This window comes from Dermochelys coriacea, chromosome 14, assembly GCF_009764565.3.
Source record: "Dermochelys coriacea isolate rDerCor1 chromosome 14, rDerCor1.pri.v4, whole genome shotgun sequence".
In the NCBI taxonomy this organism is placed as follows: domain Eukaryota; kingdom Metazoa; phylum Chordata; order Testudines; family Dermochelyidae; genus Dermochelys; species Dermochelys coriacea.
The window spans coordinates 17,549,514-17,562,140 of NC_050081.1; the positions used below are offsets into that span (position 1 = coordinate 17,549,514).

The window sequence follows — 12,627 nt, forward strand, 5'->3', positions numbered from 1 at the left end:
CATGTTGGCCTACAAAGGTCACCCTCCTATGGCTGTTCAGAACTGGTCAGAAAATTTTTGTCTTGAGTTCTCCAGCAGAATATGCTGGTTTGACAAAACTGAATATTTTTCAAAAATCTTTATTGATTTAGATGAAATTTTGTTTAGAAAAAAAATGGTTGAGTTTTTTAAGAGTGAAATGTCCTAATTTGTCATTTTTGGAACAAAAAGTTTTGATTTTTCAGTTTGAAACAACTTTTCCTTTATGTTATTCTATAGTTTTAAAAAATTAAAAAGGTACAAAATTTAAACAAAATGTTTTGATTGACCCAAAACAAACAAACAAACAAAAATGGGAATTTCATTTCAAGAAAAGATTCAAAATGTTGGCTTTTTGTCCCAATTTGGGATGAATTTTTCATCCCCCCCGTCCAATCTCTCAATTTTGCACCAGATGGACCAGCTCTAGTTACTGAATGGCAGGGTGATATTGCACCAACGTAAGGCCTTCTTAAGCCCCCAAACTAGAGTTAAAGTGGGACTGAAATTGGGCATCGGCCCCTGGACAGGGGGCAGTTTCACCCCCTGGAATGATTTCAGGAACACAGATCAGACTTCTCTTTGCTTTCCCTTTCCCTGCCCGAGGAATGAGATTTGTCAGATGTATAAGCAGGCACTAACTTATTCCCCCGCCCACACCCCCCAGTGCTTACCAGACTCCCTGCCCTGCTTCTCTGGACATCTGAAACAGTGTCATTGTTGCACAGTAAATGCAAATCCAAGGCTTCTGCTTCCCAGAAGACATCCTAAGAGGCACCTCTGCCCATGCAACAACTTGAGGAGATGGACTAGTAGGAATCATGGGGGAGAGGCCACGTGACAACATATTATTAAAGCGGAGTTCAAGACTTCCAGGAAGGAGCCAGTTGATGGTGCCTTTAAATCCAGGGGAAATGGGGCTATGGCTGGTGAAAGGGCTTATATTGTATGGCTGATCAATCCTTCCTGGTTCTCTTCAGTAATTTAGGTGTGCCTCCGGGACGGGGCAATTGTCCCTTGACTGTCCCTTTGCCCTTTGACCTCATTTACACTGATTACCATGGTCTCCAGCAAATGAAGCAACACATGGGGCTCTCCTTTAAGAAATACAGGTAAGAAAAAAATCACTCTCTTCCTCTTTGCTTCTACTTTTAAATAGCAAGTGACACCAGCGCTAATGAAAATGAGGGGCAAATAGCTCTGGCTAGAGGGAGGCATGCTGTGGTCTGGGATTTTACAAACTTCATCATACAGTTTTGCCAATGCACCTCACCCTGCACTGCTCCAGCCCTTCCCGTCCCATGCTGCTCCAGTCCAACTCTGCCAGTGCACCTCAGTCCTGATTTGCAGCACCCCAGGCTATTCCAGTCCTAATCTCTTCCAGTCCTTCAACCTAATGAGGCTGTCCTATGCCTAAATTGGTGGTAGTTTTACACAGGACATAGATACAGACTAGGATGAGACACCTTTTAAGATAAATCTGACCCCATCCGGGATTTGAACCCAAATTCCCAGAGGGGGAATGTTTGCAGCACTGAGCAATTGTCTCACTTAGCTCCCTTCTCTCTCTCCCTCCCTCTTTGCTCTGTCTGTTCTTTATGGCAGCAAGACCAGCCGAAACTCCCCTGACCTTGCAGCCTTTCCCTTCCCCTACCAATGAGCCCCCCATAAATCTCCAGCACATAAGGAGGAGGAGTTCAGCCTTTTGTTTCCAGCCTTGTTTATGTGCATGGCTCTGACAGCTGGTAAATTGCCCAGAGACCTTCCCAGCAGCTGTCAGAACATGCCTGGGAAGGAGGGAGCTCAACCTCACCTGCTACTGTCTTGAGATCAGAGCTCATTTTAAGGATCTGCAATGGGGAAGCAAACACCCTTGAGGAGGAGTATGTGTGTGTGTGTAAATAGTATATTTGCATGCTGCATGTGGAATCTGCCACCATCACAACAGGACCGAGAGATCTCTTTGTATTTAGAACAACCTCCCCACCCCCAGCCTGTTTCCTCCCTTCCTCTTTGCCATTGAGAGAGACAAATGTCACCATCCCCGTGGTACATCAGCAGCCTGCAAAGTATGTGATTTAATTTAACACTGATAGTTCTGCTATTTATTACATTTTCACCCATCTCTTCCACTATCCTACACAATTTTATTAGAGGGGAAGATGACAGGCAGTGTTATTGTTTTCATTATAAATGCATTTGCTTTCTGCGCGCCACTTGCTTTTTCTCCTCTCTCTTTCCACAGTCTCTTTTCTTCCTCCCTCTTGCCATGGTAATGCCTAACTCCGCATTCCCGGGATATTCGGAAAAGCATTAAAATGTCTCCTGGAGATAGATAACACTTTCCCAAACATTGGGTGGGTGAAAAGCCTGCGCAACAGGGAGCAGTGAATCTCTTCCTTTCCAGAGGTGACATTTAGGATACTTCCCCCCGCCCCCTTCTGCTGAATATTGGACCAGTGCTTTGCTTCCAGTTTCCCCTTTTGACCTAAGGCTGATGCCCAATGCCAGTTCTCTGTGGCCTATCAGTAACGTTATGCATTGCTAATGGCAAGACCTGGGTTCGAAACCCAGATTTGCTGAGACAAAGGAACTGCCAGGCCAGGACAGACTGAGCATCGATCTAATCTGCTATCCTTTGCAGACAAAAGGTAACGCCAGAGGTTCCTAAGCACGTTTAGAGCTATAGTTACTGAGTTATACACCTAGGAAATACAAGAGCGGACCAGACCCATAGTCATCTAGTCTGGTATTCAGTCTCTGACAATGGCCAACACCAGAGACTGCAGGTGGTGTAAAACCCTCTGGGTAGACAGTTGTTCAATACCATTCCTATAGTGACATTTCTTCCTGCCTCAGGCTATTAATGGTTAGTTTATGTCCTGAAGCATGTTTCTACCCATTATGCATTTTTGTCCCAAGTGCAAATATTCTTATTATTCATATAAATACTGAATCTTCTTTAAAAATGTTCTTAATCTCTTTGCCGCATTACTATCTGGTGGCAATGAGTTCCACAGGCTATCTCTGGAGTAAATTTGAAGAACAAACAGCTGCTTTAGTGAAGAAGCCTAATCCAGCTCCTTGAGTAAGAGGGATAATGCCCACTTGCTGTTTTTCACAGCACTCTGTCCACATGGCAATATACTCAGACAGCAAAGTCACTCATTCAAGATGGAAACATTACATCATCAGGCCAAATTCTCATTGGCCTATCAGTGATCCTGCCATCCAGATACTTCCAAGTAGTCACTGGCTACTGTGACTTCCCAAAAGGTGACTGAGCAGTAGAGAGAATAAGCTGCACGCTCTGAAGGGGTGCAGTTCCAGGGGTGCTTCGGCTGCCTGCCAGGTGAGGTGCAATGCTTCCTGGTGCTTGCACTGAGACAGTGCAGGTCAGCACTGTCCCTAGCTCAGGGGTATTGCTAAATGCCACAACAGAGCATAGGGGGGTATTGCCAATCAAAGTCTATTGGCAGAAGTGTACCAGGACTGGAGTAGCAGAGGTTGCTGATCATCATTGGCTTGTATTGGTGAAGCTGCTTAGGCAAAACTTATTCGGTGACCATCTGCATCATGCCCAGCTGTAGCCATTGTAATTAATCCACTGGCACTTGCACTAACAGTCCCTACATCTGTCTCAGCTGTCAGCATTGGCGGTGTTGTCATCTTTTCCCAAGCCTCCAGCTTTTAGACAGTAAGGCAGTACATATTCTTTCCACTTCAACAAAGCCTTTGGCCCTTGGTATTCAAACACACAGCACTACTCCAGGGCAGCACTGGCTTGGCCTCTCAATCATCCCATGGGGCATGCATTTGAGCACATAATGCTACTTATTGCAAGGATGCTCAAACCAGTAATTGGGCACTGATGTGAGGGACTGTCCCTGCACAGGCTGGATTCTAGGACTCCCAGATCTCTCTCAAAGCAGTCATTCCACTAAATGAGCATCTGCTGAAGCCCTCAGCAGCACAAACACTCCCCTTGGCCTGCTGATGCTAGAGGGCGAACCTATAGCTTGTGGCTTGATGCTCTTTATTTGCAGAATGGGAGCAGAATATAACTATTGCCCTTTGCTCTCTTGCCTGGGCAGGTGTCGCGTTCGTGTCATTGATACCTTTGGGACAGAGCCAGCCTACAACCTTGAGGAGTATGCCACTCTGCATGGCTACCGGACAAACTGGGGGTACTGGAACCTGAATCCCAAGCAGTTCATGACTATGTTTCGTAAGTGATCCCTTGTTTGGTAATTTTTTCTAATGGGGTTTTATTTTATTGGTTTTGTAATTGCAGACTGGGTGATAGAGCTGAGCAAATAATTGATTCGGTGGTTCAGAGGTCAAACCGGGGAAAATGTGCTTCTTTTCATAGATTCATAGATACTAAGGTCAGAAGGGACCATTCTGATCATCTAGTCCGACCTTCTGCACAGCACAGGCCACAGAATCTCACCCACCCACTCCTATGAAAAACCTTACCCATGTCAGAGCTATTGAAGTCCTTAAATCATGGTTCAAAGACTTCAAGGAGCAGAGAAGCCTCCCTCAAGTCAACCATGCCCCATGCTACAGAGGAAGGCGAAAAACCTCCAGGGCCTCTCCAATCTGCCCTGGAGGAAAATTCCTTCCCGACCCCAAATATAGCAATCAGCTAACCCTGAGCATATGGCAAGATTCACCAGCCAGATACCCAGGAAAGAATTTTCTATAGTAACTCAGATCCCATCCATCTAATATCCATCTCAGGGGATTTGGCCTATTTACCCTGAATATTTAAGGATCAATTACTTACCAAAATCCCATTATCCCATCATACCATCTCCTCCATAAACTTATCGAGTAGAATCTTAAAACCAGATAGATCTTTTGCCCCCACTGCTTCCCTTGGAAGGTTATTCCAAAACTTCACTCCTCTGATGGTTAAAAACCTTTGTTTGATTTCAAGTCTAAACTTCCTGGTGGCCAGTTTATACCCATTTGTTCTTGTGTCCACATTGGTGCTGAGCTGAAATAATTCCACTCCCTCTCCTGTATTTATCCCTCTGATATATTTATAGAGAGCAATCATATCTCCCCTCAACGTTCTTTTAGTTAGGCTAAACAAGCCAAGCTCCTTAAGTCTCCTTTCATAAGACAAGTTTTCCATTCCTCGGATCATCCTAGTAGCCCTTCTCTGTACCTGCTCCAGTTTGAATTCATCCTTTTTAAAAATGGGAGACCAGAACTGCACACAGTATTCTAGGTGAGGTCTCACCAGTGCAAATCGAAGCTGATTGTTTTTCACCACAATGAAAACCAAAGAAAAAAACATGTGGCCAGTCAGATTAAATGCTTTGAATTTTGATTCCAAACATTTTCAAAATGAAACATTTTGATGTTTTCAAAATTTTTGTTTTCAGGGGGTTTTTGGGCCAAAAGTATTTGACAACTGCAACCTGAATTTGCATAGCGTTCCGTTGCCACCAAAACTGTATTCTTTGGTAATTTTACTATTTGCCTGTTTTTTTTATTTTTATTTTTTTGTCCTGGCTCTATTTCTTGATCCCTAGGTTATCATTGCAGGCCAAGGCCAGTGCGTGAAAGGTACAAATAAGTTCTCGGATGTATTTGAATTACTCTGCCCGTCCACTGCCGCCCCAAAGCTACCGCAGTGGAAGGAAAACAGACTTTGATTTGCTCAGAGCCCACAAACTCAGATTTGCTGCTGTTCCTTCTACCTGTTGCCACAAGCTGGAGGCAGACATGTGTCCAGTTCACTTGAAAAGAGTGCATTTTCACACACAATGGGCACCATATACCTGCTGGGATGGGCCTTCTATTTCCATTTGTAAGCAGCTATTCAGGAGCAGTCAATACTGGGATTTGCATCTCAGTCCCCTGGCCTATGGCTTCCCCCCACCCCCTGTGCCAGTGGGGGCTGGGAAATGTTGTGCAAGCAGGGGAGATGAGCATCTCACATGGCCCACCAGTGTGCCCTCTGGCCATCTGAGCTGTGGATTGATAAGATCTTAAGGGAGTCCCATCTAGTCCTTCTCATCTAAAGCTATGGAGGCTGCAATATCAAGTGCCCTTGAGGCTGGTAGGATTAAAGTAGGGGGAGCTGTTTGAGAGACCTCTGAGCCCTACAAGAGATATACAGAACTCCTAATGTGGGATGTAGCCAGAAAATAACACTCCCTTCCCACTATACCAAGCCTGGGACACAAAAGAGATGCTAGGCTTATTACCATGTTGCTCCATAGCCCAAAGCTGTTTTCCCAAGCGTGCTGGATGGGATGCATGCTGCTTCCATCTGACCCTAACCTTGACAATGTGCTCCAAGGAAATTCCTGCTTAATGGGCTCTGTTACTTTAATGAGCTTTAATACTTTACTGTCCCACTCCCACTGTTTTGCTAATTATGTTCTCAATCTGCCCCAGCAATTCCCCTCCCCTCGTAGGTTTTTGGGAGTGAACGACTTTGCTCGGCCATGGCCATTTTTCAGTCCCAGGGATTCTGCAGGGAGCTTTCTGAGCAAACCAATCATTCGTCCTGCAGCAGCGGGGGATTTTATGGCTAGAAAACAAAAGCAAGGGGAGAGAATGCTGGAAAGAAGGAATTTGCTATTATGGCAAACAGAGAAGCATGCTGAAGCATCTGCTGTACCTGGGCCATGTTTGGGTGACCCATGCTAATGTGAAAGGGGAGTTGTAGCAGCCCAGCAGCAGGGACATGGACTCCTTTCTCTGCCCAGTAATTTGTACCTAGCTCTTTTCCAGTGCTTTTCATCTATAGATCTTAAAGTGTTTGACAAACGAGGTCAGTTGCATTATCCCCCATTTAATAGATGGGGAAACTGAGGCACAAGAAAGGAGTTGCCCAAGGTCACCCAGCAGCAAAATTGGGAATAGAACTAACATCTCCTGAATCCCAGTCCAGTCCTCAGTCCACTAGGCTGCACACCTGGAGGCTTCTACTGAGATCAGGGCCCTGTTGTGTTAGGCACTGTACACACACATAGTGTGGACAATTCTTACCCTGAAGGCCTCACACTTTTATTAAACAAAGGGAGGATTATTATCCCCGTTTTACAGAGAGGGAACTGAGGTACCGAGATATGAAGTATCAGAGGGGTAGCCATGTTAGTCTGGATCTGTAAAAGTGGCAAAGAGTCCTGTGGCACCTTATAGACTAACAGACGTATTGGAGCATAAGCTTTTGTGGGTGAATACCCACTTCGTCGGATGAATGTAGTGGAAATTTCCAGAGGCAGGTATAAATATGCAAGCAAGAATCAGGCTAGGGATAACTAGGTTAGTTCAATCAGGGAGGATGAGGCCCTCTTCTAGAAGTTGAGGTGTGAACACCAAGGGAGGAGAAACTACTTTTGCAGTTGGCGAGCCATTCACAGTCTTTGTTTAATCCTGAGCTGATGGTGTCATATTTGCAAATGAACTGAAGCTCAGCAGTTTCTCTTTGAAGTCTGGTCCTGAAGTTTTTTGCTGCATGATGGCTACCTTTAAATCTGCTATTGTGTGTCCAGCGAAGCAACTCACCCCAGGAACCAGCGGCAGAGCCAGGAGTGGAACCCAAATCTCTAGATCCCTAGGCTAGGGCTTTAACCCCAAGAACATCCTGCCCTCATATTAGGTGGGCTTCAGACCTCACTCTTGAAGGGAGGTGCAAAAAGGCTCCATGCTTAGCCCCATACTGAACCCACCATGCCAGCAAGGCCCATCAAGCCACAGGTGGGATTTACCAGGGTTATGCCAGGGGAAAGGAAGATTTGAAATCAGCTGCCCAGTTGTGCCCCTTGCATGCAGGAGAGCTCAGCCTTGATCCAAGTAGGTGAAGAGAGTGGAAAAAAAAGCCTTTGGAGACAAGGAGCAAAGAGAGTTGGGTGGGGAGGTGAAACGCAAGGGGTATTTTTTTCAAACACAGAATTTATTTTCAGAGGGAGAGTCACCTCTCTGGAGAAGGCCAGGTGGGATTTTAGAGAAGGGCCTGAGGCTGGTGCTTCAGATTTATCCTATAATCTGCCAAGTGGAAGGGAGCCTTACTTGTTGGCAGTAAGCCTGGTGGCCGATCACACACTTTGTGACGCAAATATTTTTTCCCCCTGGCTGGATATAATCTATCTGGCAGCCTAAGAAGCAACTTATATTTTAAAGAGACCTGCAGGCGGTTCACAGCTCATATACTTTAATAGCTCCTATTTGGTTTTTTCCCCCTTTCTTCTTTTTTTTTAATGCAAGGAACCTTTCTGACTCTCTTTCCTTGATTCAGAATGCATGAGTGCCACAGAATAATCCAAGCCTCATGGCCTGCACCTTCGACTGGTTCCAAACACCTCCAAATACTTCCTTGCACTAATTAGCCCTGACCCACATTCCCCTGTGGAGCACAGCTGAAGGCAGCTCCTCCACCCCCGCTCCCTGTTTCTCCACAGAGAGGGAAGCACTGAGGGCTTAGTGCACAGTTAAGGTGCTCAGCTGAGAAGTGGGGATTGGGGACACAGATGCAGCTGGACAGTTACTAGATAGGAAGGTGAAGGAGGCAAAGGGGAATCCTGGATCCAGGCTAGGATTTACCTGTGACAGTCATGGAGAAACAGTATGAATTTCAGCCCAGTGATCCCCAGTGCCCCCAGGACACCAGAGCTCAACTCAATAGTTAAACTCCCAACTACGTGGGTAGGGCCCGGAAATGTTTTCATCTCATCGGTGGACTCTGGTAACCGTCCCATTCTTCAGTATAAATTACCTCAAAGGGGAAAGGCTTTGGGAGGACAGATAGCGGCCTATGGAAGACCCCCCTCAGTGCACTGGCAAGAGCCAAACCCGTGTATCTTTTCCCCTTGGTTTCTATAGCTCACACTCCTGACAACTCCTTCATGGGCTTTGTGTCCGAGGAGCTCAACGAGACCGAGCGGCAGTTCATTAAGTCCAACAAAGCAAGCAACATGGCCGTGGTGTACGGGAAGGAAGCCAGCATCTGGAAGGTGGGTGTCTGTACTGGCACAATCAGTCCACAGTAACAAACAAATAGCCAAAGGATAATCCCTGGAGTCAATGGAAGATTTGCCACTGGCTTCAAAAGGATCAGAATCTGGGCTAATGTGCATAGACTCCTAGAAATCAGTGCTTAGAAAAGACCTAATTGGCCATTTAATTAATCCCTCCCACTGGCTCGTGTAGGATTATTTCCTGGATTATATTCCCTAGTGATTTGTCCAGTCCACTTTCAAGTGTCCCAGCAATGGAGCTTCCACCACTTCCCTTGGGAGAGCACCCTATTGCCTGAAACTTCCTGTGTGGGCAGCTTATCCCCTGGCCACCTACACTGCGGGGTTTCTTGCACCTTCTTTTGAGGCAGCTGACACTTTTGAGGCACTGATGGACCCACTGGTCTGATCCAGTATAACACTATGGAAGTGAGTGAGCCAAATCGAAACTGAATGGGTATCCCAGGCATCTTATGAAGCAACTCAGCTTCCAACCACAGGACCAGTTAAGGTCTGGACACTCGCTGTTTAGGAGCTGAACTGACAGCAGCTAGTGGTGACATATCTTTCTTGTTAGTATTTGTATTGTAGTCACGCACAGAGGGCCCAAGCAAGGCACAGAGTCAGAGCCAGTCCCTGCCCCAAAGAGCTTGCAATCTAAATGGACAAGACAGACGGAGGAGAAAAGAGAGAGGGGAAGTTACTTGTGCAAAATCACATAACAGGTCGGGCTCAGGCAGGAACAGAATTAAGGTTTCTTAAGCACTAGTCCAGGACACTAGCCACTCAACCATACTGCCTCTTGTCATCAGCTGGAAGCAACTTTTAGTCACCACAGACATGGGTCAGATTTGAGCCTGTGGCCTGTAGGTGCAAAACTCTTTTCCACTACTCCGTCCCTGAGACAGACAACTGACTTCCTGTTCCAACACCACTTCATTACTAGGGAGACAAATAGCGCCGCTATAACCCCACTCATTAGGCACACCTTCTTAAAAGAAAACAGCGCTACCCTCTCTTGTGTGGCCAGCAGTGGCACTGGTTGTTGGGGGTGGCCCGAGCTCCACCTTCTTTTATCTGGAGCATGCTCAATGCTTTTGCTTCCATTATCCATAAGCAGGAGCTAATTATCACCCTCTCTTGATTTTTTTCTTCCATGCACCTCCCTGGGATGTTCCAGTTGCAGGTACTGTATTGCGCTAATCTATTCCTTTATTTAACGGTGCATTTCAGACTAAATATAAATTATCAATAGAAAATGTATGGCTGCGATTGAGCTTTCATCGTCTGTAGGTTAAATGCGCATTGCTAGCAGTGGGTGTTTATGGCCTGTTACTATGTTGGGTTCTCTTCTTCCCCATGCCTACCCTTTCTATTACCAGTCCCACTGAATCTGTTCTCGCAGCCTGTTCTGGATGCTGCAGTCTGCATTCCATAGAGCAGCATATCTCTGCAACAAACCCTCCTTTCAAAACACACAACTGCAGCCCAGGTATAGAAATCCCTGCAACAATGACATGTATTTATAAGTTACCCAGCACACGCTTTCTGTCACACAGTCTTGCAGTAAGGAGACCTTTTGCTGATGGCTAGGCTTCCACCCCACCCACGCTCTCTTTTGCCCCTTTGTAAATGACAGTTCTTTGACTTAATTTTTTTTTGGCACAGAAATATTCATGGCTACTAACGCCCTCCCTCGCAATGAGAGATTCCAACACTTGCCTCGTTCTGTGGGCTACATTGATTTCTCATTGTCTCGCTCCTCCTTGCTTCTTATGGATTTTTAAATAAATGTTATTAAAACTCTTTCGCTGTCGGGAACCAGCTGCTGTAAAAGGTCCATGGAATAGCACCTGCTTCCCAGGAGATAGGGGCCTGGATCTAAACTCTGGATTCCAGAACACCCAGTCTGTGAAGAGGATCAGGACCAGTTGCTTTGTCGACTACCCCTAGTTACCAGTCAGGATTGGGCAGCTGTTTTATCTCATGGTAGAAACTCCTGCCTCCTGATTCTTCACTGTCCTGCACCTTGTGTAGTTCCTGACACCTATGCAAAATGGGTGTAAAGAGCTCCTGTTGTGGTTTGGTAAGCTTTTACACCCACCGCTCTTAGTGACAACATATTGTGCGTCAATGGAGAATCAGACCAGTAGGGCTTGTGTGGTGGGTTTAAGTCAATGGTACCGATTCTCATTTACACTAAGGCTCTGGCAGCGTAAAGGAGATTAATATGGGTGTGTAGGTAAAGTGTGCTCATTTTATGTGGCCAGAGCATGAAGAGAGGCCTTAATGTGAATGAAAATCAGGCCCAGTGGGTTTACTCCTATTAGCAAGTGCTCAGGTAATCCAGGGGTTATGTGTGACAAGTCCCCCTCTGTGCTGATCCACAGAAGATAGGAGTTGTTACAAGCTGCTATCTCTGGCGCTTTAGCAGCAGTTCAAGAGGCCCCTTGTTCAATTCCCAGTGTGTTGGCCAAGATGACAGCTGCCTGTCATACTCACCAGCCTGGGTAAGTGTTGTACAATCTAGCGCTGGGTAGATAGGGTAGAGTTTGTGTGGTCCAAGGAGCTGGAGATGTGAGGGACTCAAGATACCTGGATTTGACATTAAACATTCTGTGTGACTTTGGACAAGCCAGGTCTGTGCCTCGTTCCCCTATCTATAACACACGGTTAATGATGCCCTCCCTTGTAAAGTGCCCCTGAGGCCTAGAGATGAACAATGCAATATAAGAGCAACATATTACTCTTGAGTTGTAGCATTTATGTCCTGCAGACAAGCCAAGTACTGCTGATAAGCCCAGGATCAAATACAATCTCTCAGATAGAATCTTTTTGAAGTTCAGAAACATTTGATTAACTTCCCGCCCTTCCTCATTGTTGTTCCTCTGAACTTCCAGCTTCCATCTAGCACCAGGAGCAGAAGGACTAATAAGGAAAACAGCCCACATACCTCCAATTTCCTGCTCAGTTTTGTCAGCCAAAGCAGTTCAGATAATTTGAATTAAGCTGCAGATAAGCATCTGCATGCTTACTTTATCCAAACCTGAATTCAAAACATTTTGACAGGTTTCAGAGTAGCAGCCGTGTTAGTCTGTGTTCGCAAAAAGAAAAGGAGTACTTGTGGCACCTTAGAGAATAACACATTTATTTGAGCATAAGCTTTCGTGAGTTACAGCTCACTTCATCGGATGCATTCAGTGGAAAATACAGTGGGGAGATTTATATACACACACAGAGAACATGAAACAATGGGTTTTATCATACACACTGTAAGGAGAGTGATCACTTAAGATGAGCTATTACTAGCAGGAAGGCAAGGGGGAAGGAGGAAAACCTTTTATGGTGATAATCAAGGTGGGCCATTTCCAGCAGTTAACAAGAACATCTGAGGAACAGTGGGGGGGGGGGGGGGGGGGGCAGAAATAACATGGAGAAATAGGTTTCAGAGTAGCAGCCGTGTTAGTCTGTATTCGCAAAAAGAAAAGGAGTACTTGTGGCACCTTAGAGACTAACAAATTTATTAGAGCATAAGCTTTCGTGAGCTACAGCTCACTTCATCGGATGCATTTGGTGGAAAAAACAGAGGAGAGATTTATATACACACACACAGAGAACATGAAAC

The 12,627-nt window shown here is 45.8% G+C and overlaps 1 protein-coding gene across 1 annotated transcript in view; it reads left to right on the forward strand.

The window, feature by feature from the left end:
• Positions 1–12,627, forward strand: part of MGAT5B (alpha-1,6-mannosylglycoprotein 6-beta-N-acetylglucosaminyltransferase B) — a 171,923-nt gene that overhangs the window by 114,662 nt on the left and 44,634 nt on the right. Inside the window, exons 9-12 of the mRNA XM_038372302.2 lie at positions 999–1,130; positions 4,113–4,246; positions 8,869–8,999; positions 10,183–10,188. Of these exons, the coding sequence (XP_038228230.1) occupies positions 999–1,130; positions 4,113–4,246; positions 8,869–8,999; positions 10,183–10,188 (403 nt within the window). The remainder of the gene's footprint in view (positions 1–998; positions 1,131–4,112; positions 4,247–8,868; positions 9,000–10,182; positions 10,189–12,627) is intronic.